General features: G+C 48.1%; 1 protein-coding gene across 1 annotated transcript; it reads left to right on the top strand.

Moving 5' to 3' along the window:
- The first annotated feature begins 728 nt into the window (after window positions 1–728).
- Shisa2 (shisa family member 2) lies at window positions 729–4946 on the top strand. Its single transcript, XM_059274533.1, has 2 exons — window positions 729–1062; window positions 4393–4946. Exons 1-2 carry the CDS (start codon window positions 729–731, stop codon window positions 4944–4946), a joined length of 888 nt encoding a protein of 295 aa, XP_059130516.1.
- Window positions 4947–12054: the final 7108 nt, after the last annotated feature.

Raw genomic sequence — 12054 nt, 5'->3', positions numbered from 1 at the left:
GCGCGCTCCTCCGCTCCCGTAGCCCGAGGGACTGAAACTTCCGTGGGCGGCTCCCACCGGAGCGCGCTGTCCGGGACGCACCCGCGACAGGGAGAAGCAGACGGGACGCGAGCTGCAGCGGGAGCCGGGGCGGGCAGCCCGCTGGCCCCGCGCCCAGCAGCAGCCGCGGCCGCCGCCAGCCGGGCGGGCTCCGGGACTGCAGGGGAGGTGCGGACACTTGCAGCGTCCCGAGCAGTGGCCGGAGCTATGAGGAGGATCGAGCCCGGGGCCGCGGAGCTAGAGCGCGGCCGGCCGCTGCACTTGCCGCCGGGAGCTCTGCGCGCACTGCCCGCTTCTTTTGCTGCTTCTCGCTCCGGAGGTGAATAGAGGGGAGACGGAGGTGAATAGAGGGGAGACGCACCCCGCTCGCGCCGGACTCCGACGCTGATACGCTCCAGCGGCGGCCTGGCTCCTGGTGGGCAGCGGAGCGTCCCCTCGGGGATGCACAGGGAAGGTCGGATCGCACGCCAAGCCTCCGGGAACGTTCCTTCCGTGATGCCGCTGTGAAGGCCGAGTGTAGCGGGGACCCGCTCTCTAGCAAGGAGAGATGACTTAGACCCTGGCTCTGCAGCCTGGGCGTCGCGACAGAGGGGAGTGGCCCGACCGGAAGGTCCCTGGCGTCGCCGAGCCATAACTTCTTGGGGAGATCTACGTCCTCTAGAGACATCACCTCCACCCAGGGCAGTGCCATGTGGGGCGGACGCGGCTCACCCACCACTTCTTCTGGGCACCGCGCGTCGGTGCTGCAGCTGCTGCTGGCCGCGCTGCTGGCGGCGGGGGCGCGGGCCAGCGGCGAGTATTGCCACGGCTGGCTGGACGCGCAGGGCGTCTGGCGCATCGGCTTCCAGTGCCCCGAGCGCTTCGACGGCGGCGACGCCACCATCTGCTGCGGCAGCTGTGCGCTGCGCTACTGCTGCTCCAGCGCCGAGGCGCGCCTGGACCAAGGAGGCTGCGACAACGACCGCCAGCAGGGTGTGGGGGAGCCAGGCCGGACAGACCGAGAAGGCCCAGACAGCTCGGCAGGTAGGGCGTCGGCGCCCAGGTGCAAAAGGGGAGGGCGGTTGCGTTGCCTGGGCAACGGGAACCCGGATGCTTGGAGATTTTAGGAAAGAGCCTGGGAGCAGGAGAGTCCAAGATTTTATTTTTTTCTACTCATTAACTTTGTGTGAAGTGGGGCACAAAACTCGATGCTTCTGTTCAGGGTCCCTCCCTTCCCTTCCCTGTGTCACCAGTTTCCATGGGGCTTAATTTCTTGGGACTACCCAAAGAAATGGCAAGGGCGCGCCCCCTCTGGAGAAGGCCTGACGTCCTCCAAGGGTTCTCCTTCAAGGATCCACAGAAGGAAGGCAGCTCTCGGTACTGGGGAACGCGGCGGGCGTGGGGCAGCTTCCCATGGGCAACAGACGCACTTTTCACATCCTAGGGAATCCAGTCTCTTCTAGATGAGGCAGTGCAGTTTTCAGTGATCACCTCGGCCTCTGGGAATCTGGATTGGTCTCCTTAGGCGGACTTGATAGATGTGACATTGGAGCAGTGCCCAGCTTTGCTCACCGAGGCTTTGATTATTTAATAGTCAAAGCCAGATTTTGAAACTAAGCCTGTCAAATAATCTGGTAGATTGCATTTCCTCGTGAGACCGGTACCCTCGGTGGAGAGGCTGCCTAATCGAGTGTGTGTGTGTGTGTGTGTGTGTGTGTGTGTTATCAACACGTAGGAGTGGCGTTGCCTGAGCCTTGGCATGGGTTGTTTCTGGTTGATGGTGCAGTCTCCCGCCCCTCAGCTCTTTTCAGAGGCAGGCTCTTTGCAGTCGAGCACTTTGTAAGTTTGCTGCTCCCACTGCTGCGCTGGTTTGAGTCTGAAGGGAGTACTGAGTTGGGTAATCCTAGAGGAGGTACCGTCTCAACTCCAGCTCAGCTTTACAGAGTGTGTGGTCTGGGAATAAAGCCTGGAGAAATGAGCCAAATGGCTACAGTAAGGTGTCTGTTAAGTTGGGCTTGTTAATATTTTCTAAAACGTCGGGATGGCATTGACCAAAGCTGGAGGCAGCAGCCTGCTCATACTGCCGGTGTTGGGCATGGGCACCCTTCACTCCCCGGCACCCTTCACTCTACTCCTAAACCTTCCCTTTAAATCTCCTGCTCCGTTCCAAGCCCTTCCGCAGTGAAGGACAACTTGCCCAATTAAGCCCCTGGGGGCTCCTGGTAGTGCTGTATTCTTTACCCCTGTATAGTTATTTACACTTCCAATTAAAAATCCTGGAAAGAGAACAGTTATTTCTCCCCAAAACTCATTATGTGGGTTGAGACTGGTTTCAGCTAGTTTTTGCTATCATGTTGGAGGTAAAACTTATCTGTGTTGTTTTTTTGTTTACCTCTTATAACATGTGGGGGCTGGTATCTTAATGTAGGGAATGAAATCTTTATAGCGTGTGTAGGAGAAAGCCTGGCTTTCACGGCTCCCCGTCCTGGACTTGGCCCGCAGTGCTGGTGTAAGGAGAGCAGTCCAGCTGTGGGAGCCACCTGGGCTGCAGACGGCAGCAAGCCTTCCGGTCTGCTGAAGCCACCTTGAGCGGAAAAGTGGCTCTGCTCAGCAATGCCCACTGCTCACTTGTTCCGAACCTCTGAAATACATTCATTTGTAAGTCGGTATTTCTCTGTGGTTCTGTGTGGTATGTGAACAGCATGACTCCCAGAAAGTAGTCTGCAAAGGGTGTTTGCGATCTGACCTTTGAGGTACGGATGGGCTCCATGCTGCCCCATCAGAAGTGCTGGTAACGGTACCTTGCCCAGGCTGGTGGGACTCATGAATCCCTGGTGGAATGGAATAGTTAGGGAGGGCGGGGCTTGGCTCAGTGGTAGAATGCTTCCTTAGCATGTGTGAGGCCCCAAGTTCAATTCCCAGCACCTCGCACCCACTCCCTACCCCTGCCAACAAAGGGAACTGAGTCAGGAACACACGGGAAAATGCAGGTTTCTTGGATGTAGGTAGAATTCCGCAGAAGTGGCTCGGAGGCTTTCTGCAGGCTCCTCCTGCCTGTTCGCGTCCTCTCCAGGCTGTAGGAGCACGTGCTAACGTGGCTTGCTAGCCCTGTGGAGCTGCCATTGCTGTGACTCCACAAAAATGTTTTAAATTTTTATTTATTTTAAAATATAATATATAATTAAAAATATATATTAAGATAAAGGCTTACTTAATAGTGCAGGCTGGCCTGGAACTCACTGTGTGGCTTAGGCTGGCCTTGAACTCAACCGTTTTCTTGTTTCCATTTCCCAAGTGCTGAGGTTAAAGCTGTGAACCACCGTGCCAGGTTCCCGGAAGGTTTTTTTCTGTTTGTTTGTTTTTTATAATTTTAAAATGAAGTTCATTACTCTTCTACTTTACTAACAGACTATTATTGTTATTTTATGGTTTCATTTTTCAGAATAACTCAATACCCACTGGCTTTTCCCATCCCTCCCTCTTCCCCCTCTTCCTCAGCCTCTGGTAACTATTTTTCTATTCTCCTCTTTGATTAAGCTGGGTTTTTAAGATTTGTGCACTTTAAAAATATTGAAAATAAGTCTGTCAAATAACTTAATAGATTGCATTTCCTCATGAGACATGTACCCTCAGTGGAGAGGCTGCCTGTTAATATTTTTACTTTTAGCCATTGTGTGTGCGTGCGTGTGCGTGTGCGTGTGCGTGTGTGTGTGTGTGTGTGTGTGTGTGTGTGTGTGTCCTTCAGGCTTGGTGGCCAGAGCCTACATGTGCTGAGCCATCTCACTGCCCCAGAGTTTGTTTATTTTTCCCCTTCCATGACCGCCTATGTCTTATTTCCTATTTGGAAATGAGAGTGGTTCACAATCTGACCTAAGTTACTTGCTTTTTATTGTTCTGACTATAAGAAAAGAAACTTGTTAAAAAGTAAGGGCAAAAAGAAGTCAAGGGAATGTATAAAACTTCCTAGAAGAAAAAGGAAGATTTGGGGAAGTGTAAACTCATTTCCAATTAGACCCTGTGGCTTCCTGCTAGGGAAGACTTACATGTAGGCTGCTTTCCTACTGTGGGCTCATCTAGATCAAGCCTGTCCTTTGCCAACTTGGATAGGGCATCCGGTGCTGTGTTAAGGGAATTAAGTCGTATGAAGTTTAGGTTCCGCGGGCCTCGCCATGCCTTCAGGGCCTTGGCCGTGTGTTTGGCCATGGAAGTTGCATCTTGTGCACTGGTGACCTGTGACCAAGCTGACCCAGCCCTCGTGCTTCGTGTCTGAATGCACTCACTGTTGATGCACACCTGTCCCTGGCCTCTGCTGCTCACCGGGTTTTAGGGTATTCATATGTGAACCATAATGCCGTGTTTCTGCTCTTCCTCCAGTCCCCATATACGTGCCGTTTCTCATCGTTGGCTCTGTGTTTGTGGCCTTCATCATCCTGGGGTCCCTCGTAGCAGCATGCTGTTGCAGATGTCTGCGGCCCAAGCAGGATCCCCAGCAGAGCAGAGCCCCAGGGGGCAACCGCCTGATGGAGACTATCCCCATGATCCCCAGTGCCAGCACTTCCCGGGGGTCATCGTCCCGGCAGTCCAGTACAGCTGCCAGCTCCAGCTCCAGTGCGAACTCGGGGGCCCGGGCTCCCCCAACAAGGTCACAGACCAACTGCTGCTTGCCCGAGGGAACCATGAACAACGTGTACGTCAACATGCCCACAAATTTCTCTGTACTTAACTGTCAGCAGGCCACCCAGATCGTACCCCATCAAGGGCAGTACCTGCACACTCCATATGTGGGGTATGCGGTCCAACATGACTCTGTGCCCATGACGCCAGTGCCGCCATTCATGGATGGCCTGCAGCCCGGCTACAGACAAGTCCAGCCCTCCTTTGCCCACACTAACAGTGAACAGAAGATGTACCCTGCCGTGACCGTATAGCCTGCAGGTAACCAAGTAGACTCCTTTATGAGCAAAACGGGGCCAGACTCTTGTGCCGGAAGTCTGCTCAAGTTGGTGGTTTTCATCGATGTTCTCCTAGATGACTTCATTTGCCTCTAACCTGTAAGAGGATATCTCCAGATCAGCGTTTCTGTGCATGTTTCCTGGTTCAGAATGGAAAAACACACACAGCCCCTGGAGTCGCCACCTGTGTCCTCAAGTATGTGACAAATGCTTGAGCCCCGAAGTGCCCTTGAGGTGTGGCTGCCAGAGTCAGAGGTGTATGATGTCATTATTTCTGTTCGTCTCAGCTGCACAGGAGAACACCTGTTACCTCCCCTTTACCTGGGCTGTTTTTTAAATCAGTGTTCAAGACTGAAAGGAGATGTAAATAATATAATTATTATGAAAAGAAGCCAGTTTGAACTCGGACACCAGTCAACGGCCTCAGTCCTCCAGAGGCATGTCTTAATTTCATTGTAAAAGATATAGTTTGTCTATTTTTATGCTTTTGGGGGGGAGGCTATTTTGTGCTTTTTTTTTTTTTTTGATAACCGTGTGTAGACATCTTATTATGAAGTGATTTTCTATGTTAAAGAGATGAAAAGAAAATGTACCTATCTAAAGAAGACATTGGGAATTCTAGGAGTGGAGGGGCAAATTCGCCCCTTTTTGATGGAGCCTTTTTATTTCCTGGCTCCACAATGGCACCTGAGAAGTAATTTGATGCTTTTTTTTTTTTTTATTGAAATCATGAGCTATGCTCCAAGTTACTTCTAACTTTGCCACTTGATGTGGCCTGAGGCTTCCTTTTGGTCTGCTCGGTTTGGATTCTCTTGTCTAAATAGTACCAAGAGCAGGGAATTCGATGTGTGGATGAAGATCAGTAAAAAATGCAAAGAAAGGTACTTCGGAGATGCTCAGTATAGGTCATCAGCCATCAATGAGGACCTCAGACGTGAACCACTTTGAGAATCAGAAGGCTTTTTTATACTCTTGTTATCAGAACGGTCTATTTTTCCAGCAGCAGGAGGAGCTCTGAAATCCAGAGAAAAGTTCTCCAAGGAGACATGACTCTTGGGTCTCTTCTCCCAGTCTTCAGCAAACTCTGCAACCACTGCCGACATTTTAAGTTATCAAATTCAAGTGAATTTGTATGTTGATTACTTATGAAAAAAGGTTTAAATATGTATAAGTACATTTTCAACTGCTAGCAAAGCCAAATTTTGTTAAATAACTGTGACGTTTGGTCTTCTATACATTCTACCCACAGCATCTTTCATCTAGTCTTCTGGTCATCTGTCCATGTCTCATGATGTTAGTAACAATGTTACATTATTGTTGACAACAATGTTACATTATTATTGGCAACAATGTTACATTATTGTTGGCAACTGGTATCAACAGAGATAGGAGTCAAAGATTTTTAATAACCAAAGCAGGAGAAAATCATTTTAAATTTTTAATAAATATTTTATGGTGTGAGTTCCTGGGGGAGTGTTTTCTTTATAATTAGTCATTGTTCATGGAACAGGTACTCAGAATCGTAACTACTGCTTCTGGGACCGTGAGTTTTACTTAAGCAGTAGCTGGTATCTAGGAAGGTCAGATGTATTTGTGGCAAACCTTGACACACAAAAGACGGTTCTTCTCTGGGATATCCTGTCATCGTGTTAGTGCAAAGTTTAGGAACTGGCCCTCTGTAACAACATCTCAGAAACAGCTGTGGCTGGTGCTTCCCAAGTGCTTGAGCAAGGACAAGCAATAAGGCCTTATGTACACACTTATTTAGTATCACATCTATTTAGTGTGTATGTGTGTGCAAGGGAGGGGGTACATGTGTACAGGGGCACACCTATGGAAAGCTAGAAGATAATTTATGGAAGCCAGTTCTCTCCTTCCATCATGTGGATCCCGAGGATCAGACACAGGTCATTGTCCGCCATGACAGCAAGCACCTTTACCCACTGAGCATCTCGCCAGCCCCAGACCTGGTTTATGAATACTGAGAGCTGAGTTCCATGGAATTACAACGTCACCAAATGGTTTCATCCCACCCCCTTCACCTCAGCCATCTCAAAGGGTAAAACCCAGTCTAAATGCTCTCGCTACAAAGCCAGGCCTAAGCCAGTTTTGCCCAGTGAGCTGTGTAGGTGGCCAACACCAGGACTTGGCATGATGCAGGGTAACCTCTGCATGAAACAAAGGATGGTAAGTGCTTGCTCATATGAGATTGTCTGAGTCTCTTCCCTTTTCTGGGTGGGGAAAAAGTAAGTTTTATTCAATGAAACAGGAGTTTTTGCTCAAAGAAGCCACCTAGCCTTTCCAAAGATGACATCACCAGAAGCAATTGCTGAGCTTTTGAATTTTGGGAGGAGCTGGAGAGGGCTAGCAGGGTGGAAGTACAAATACTTAGTTCCAGTATGCCTTTCTTGTTCTCTTGGGAATATAAAAATTCTGAACCTCTATGATGTAATTTGCATTCGGTTGAAACGTTTTACAGTCTGTCTAAAAGGAGGATCATTTGATAATGGAAAAATAGTCACCCATTTTCTACTGTGTATAAGCCAGCAGCTTTTCTCTAGATTTTAGGAGAGAAAAAGCAGATCTTTGTGAGGAGGAAGAAGCTAACCAGCTTGACTATTGAAAAGTGTGGGCCTAGCATGGTGGCTCAGGCTTGGAATCTCAGCACTTGGGAGGCAGTGGCAGGGGACTGCAGTGAGTTCAAAATCAACCCGGCTCAGAGTGAGACGACTATAAACAAGTGTGAGCTGGGCATGGTGGCTTGTCACTGGGATCCCAGCACTTAGGGTCTAAGGCAGGATGGTTTGAGGCTCCCATGGAGTAAACAGTGAAATGTCTCAAAAGCAAGACAAAAGTTAAGTGGAAACTCCACGTCTTCCATTTCTACTGCAGGGGACAGTTAAAATGTGTCACTATCAGTCTGGGATGTAGCTTAATACTTCACTTGCCCACTCTGTGGGAGGCCCCGAGTTTCATCCCCAGCATCAAACATTAATGACGTCAGCATCCAGGGTGGTCAGCCCTCCAAGATGAATGTGATTCACAGGGTTATTCTGCAGCATGTGCCTGCTTCACCCGTCTGTTTCTGGACAAGTTCCCACAGGTAACTTCTTCTCATGCTTTTAAGATTGTAGAGTTTTATTTCCTGAGTTCAGTGACCCATATGTTCCTTGTTTTGTTATAAACTAGGATCTACGATTCCCTCGGAACAAATGGCGATCAAGCCGTATGTCCATTAATGCGCTGGACTGTGGGAGGGAGACTGAATGGTGCTCAGAGCTGAGGCCAGGAGGGCTTTGGAGCTTGGTGCTCTCTCTCCTCAGGCAACCCCACCTTGAACCAGCGCAGTGACCTTTCTTACGGTGCCAAGCCCCAGCACGCACATACACGGAGATTCCTTGAAGTGGGTCAGCCAACTGATAAACGGCACACACGCTTGTTTTCGGTTGCTCGAGCCTCCCAGATGCCAAGGAATAAAGTTAATGGACTTTGGAACTGTGACTCCTGTTAACTTAGCCTGGTCAGTCAGAATGGCATTCCTGGAGTATGTGTGTTTTACTACGATACCTGGGGCAGATCTCTGTGTGTGGCATTAGAATCAGATCCTGCTGGAATCTGGAAGGAAAGTGACCATGGGCAGAGAAATCAGACTGCCCTGTTGGTCATTTGGGCAAAAAGCAAGTCTCCAAGCATGGGCTACCTTACAGGACTTCACTGAATTACTGCTGAATCAATAATGCGTCTGTATTAATGGCTCATCAAGCTTTTTGGAAGTTAAAAAAAAAATCTGGTCACTTCCTGCTTATGCTTATTCCACTTGCTTTTTGAGTAATAGAACAAAGCTGCCCAGTGTGGTGTGGGTAAAGGTCTTGAGCAGAAGACTCAATGCATGCAGTGGGCTTGGGCAGTTTTAGACACTTAAACCTATTAGGCACCCAGAGGGAGTCTCCAGGGCATGCTAGAGAAAGAGCTGGGGGCCAGAGAGGCCTGGACAAGGCCACAGGGGGAGAGCTTGGTACTGGACTTTCGCAGAGCTTCTTTCCCATGCTTAAAAGGGCAGGCCAGGAACACAAGGAAGGTTGAGAAAAGTCCAGAAGCCACATGTCCAGAGGACTGATGACAGCATGGGCGGGAAACTTCCTGAGTGCCCAGTGCCATGCCAGCGACACTGTCCCCTCCCCTCTCCCCCTGCATCCTCCACACACATCGGTCAACACGTCTTTGCTTTCTCAAAACTTTTCTTCATTAATTAAGAAGCACGGATATTCCTTTGATTTGAGTGCCTTCCAGGGATTAAGAATTGGAAACTATGGATTCTCTTCCTGACAACTGTGGCAATGACTTCCTGACTGTTTTGGGGCCTGATTTGCTGCTTTCTTTCTGGTCTGCTCTTCTGTGTAGGACCAGTGATCTGTGGGAACCAGAAGAAAAATCCCTAGGAAAACCCTCAAGTTACTCATGTTAAAGACGTTGGGTGTAAAACCTCCATACTGTGAAAGAATGATTTTGGGGTTTGAGACAAGGTCTTCCATGTAGCTCAGGCTAGCCTGGAATGCACTATGTAGTCCAGGCTGGGCCTCAAACTTCTGGCAATCCTCTTACTTCAGCTTCCCATGTGCAGGGATTGCATTACAGGGATCACACCAATTTCAGCTGTAACACTGTAGTCCTGCCTGAGGATTTGGCTCTGAGGATTTCCTACAGCTGCATCTTCCAAATGTCTTCAACATTTACACCCAGAACTAAGGGACCTAGACTCAAATCATAAATGTCCAGAGCAAGAAACTAAAAAACTAATGCTCTAAAAAAACCTTCTACATGAAAAATGCTGGTAGCATTTTAAGACTGACTTTAAACATAAAACATACATCTCGAAATGTAGGGCATTTAGAAAAATCATTCCTTAATGGCATAGTTTTGAATCAAGAGACTGAACAACCATAAGCCACTGATTGTCATCTGTAACTATAATATGAAATTGCTATGTGCGTAGTATGCATGCGTGCACTCACTCCAAGAGATTCCAAGCACAGTGGACTGTGTATACTTGGGTGGCTCACGCAGGACTCATCAGTGCTTAGTATACTTGGACCCTCTCAAGATCAGGCAAAACCAATTTAGAATCATTTCTACTGCATGCCCAGTGCCTCTGATGAGAGCCTAGTCTCTCTGAACCCGAGGATTGTAATTCTCACCTCTGGGGAACAAAAGAATATCTCATAGCATGCACCAGCTGCACCCATACACACACATACCTCAGCTCCTATTTAGATGTGTTTTTATCTGTTCAATATGGAAAAATACATATATTTATGTAAACAAATACACCAGAGAAAGAACCCTAGAAGTAACAGGGCAAGGTTCTTATTTTTTTTTTTCCCACTAGCCAATCAATAATGTTACATTTTGCCTGGGCTAACCTAAATGTCTTGTTTTTCAGCTCTCTGTCCCTTGGTCAGTTCTTTCTTTGTGTTATGCCTGGTGGGCCAGTCTTGTTTCTTTACACTATGGTTTTATAACCCACAGGGGTTCTCTCATCCCTGGGTCTCTCTCTAGCATGGCCGGTCATCTGAAGCCTTCTCTTGAATGGATCTAGATTCAGGAAATCATACAGTAAGAGCCGGGCTGGGGCTGAATGCTGGAACCTTTGACTAAAATGCAGTTGTGTTCCAGCAACACACACACACACACACACACACACACACACACACACACACACACACGCACACACCATACCACATGTCCTCTCCCCAATTACTTTACATTCTGAAACATTTAATTTTATCATTAATTTAAATTTTGATTGACAGTGAATCACTTCATTTAACTTTCCTATCGAGTTAATTACATTCACACACAACAAGCACACAATTTTAACCTTCTCAACAAACCATCACCCAGGTAAATGAGTTCTCTTCCTCAGGACATGAGCTGTGCCCAAAATTGAGCCTCATATATATGAAATTACACAATGTGGAATCTTTTGTTTTGTTTTGTTTTTCAAGACAGGGTTTCTATGTACCCTGGCTGTCCTAGGACACACTCTGTAGACCAGGCTGGCCTCGAACTCACAGAGATACACCTGCCTTTGCCTCCTGAGGGCTGGGATTAAAGGTATGCACCACCACTGCCCAGCAGCACAGAATCTTTTGTCTGTTTTTCCTTCCACATTATGGCTATTGTTGTATAGAGCAATGGTTTGTGTCTTTTAATTGTGGTGTGGTATTCCATTGTAGAACTCCTGCCTAATTATCTATATTACTGTTAATGGACATCTGGGATATTTTCCATTTTATGTGTTCAGGAACAGTTTAAACTGCCTCTAGGAGAACGTGGCATTAAGCTCCCACAGATGGTATTCCAGGGCCTGGACTGTCATATCTCAGGATGCTTGTTTAGAGCTTAGCAGCTGGCCACTTCTGACACTTAGGGCCTTTGGGGAAGCAATAGTTACAATTTGAACAGCAGATGAAGATGAGGGTGTGTGTGTGTGTGTGTGTGTGTGTGTGTGTGTGTGTGTGTGTGTGTATGGCTTTGGTGCTGGAGATGGAACCCAGAGCCTCCCCGATGCAAAGTAAGTGTTCTACCACTGAGCCACTTTCTGGCCCAGGCAGAAAGACTTTTGTTTTGTTTTTGTTTTTGTTTTTTGAGACAGGATTTCTCTGTGTAGCCCTGGTTGTCCTGGAACTCACTCTGTAGACCAGGCTGGCCTTGAACTCACAGAGATCTACCTCCTCTGCCTCCCAAGTGCTGGGATTAAAGGTGTGCGCCCAGTGTCAGAAAGGCTTTTAACCACAGAAAGCAGTGCATAAAGAAACACTTTTGGAAAGCTGGGGGGAAATCAAAAACAATTTCTCTGCAAATTACTTAGAGTAGTTCAAATCAAAACATATTTTTAAAAAATTCAGAGTAGATGGGGAGGATGTGAGCCTCATTCAGCCCCGTGAACAACTCTATAACAGTTTGTTACAGAAACTGTTGGGGGAAGGCCATTAAGACCCAGGGCTCAGCAGGAGATGGAGGCCGTCAGTCCAGCGGGGAACCTTCGCTTTAAACAGCTGCCACTCTGGACTACCAAGTCCGG

This window comes from Peromyscus eremicus, chromosome 9, assembly GCF_949786415.1.
Source record: "Peromyscus eremicus chromosome 9, PerEre_H2_v1, whole genome shotgun sequence".
In the NCBI taxonomy this organism is placed as follows: domain Eukaryota; kingdom Metazoa; phylum Chordata; class Mammalia; order Rodentia; family Cricetidae; genus Peromyscus; species Peromyscus eremicus.
This window is presented reverse-complemented; position numbering and strand designations above follow the sequence as displayed.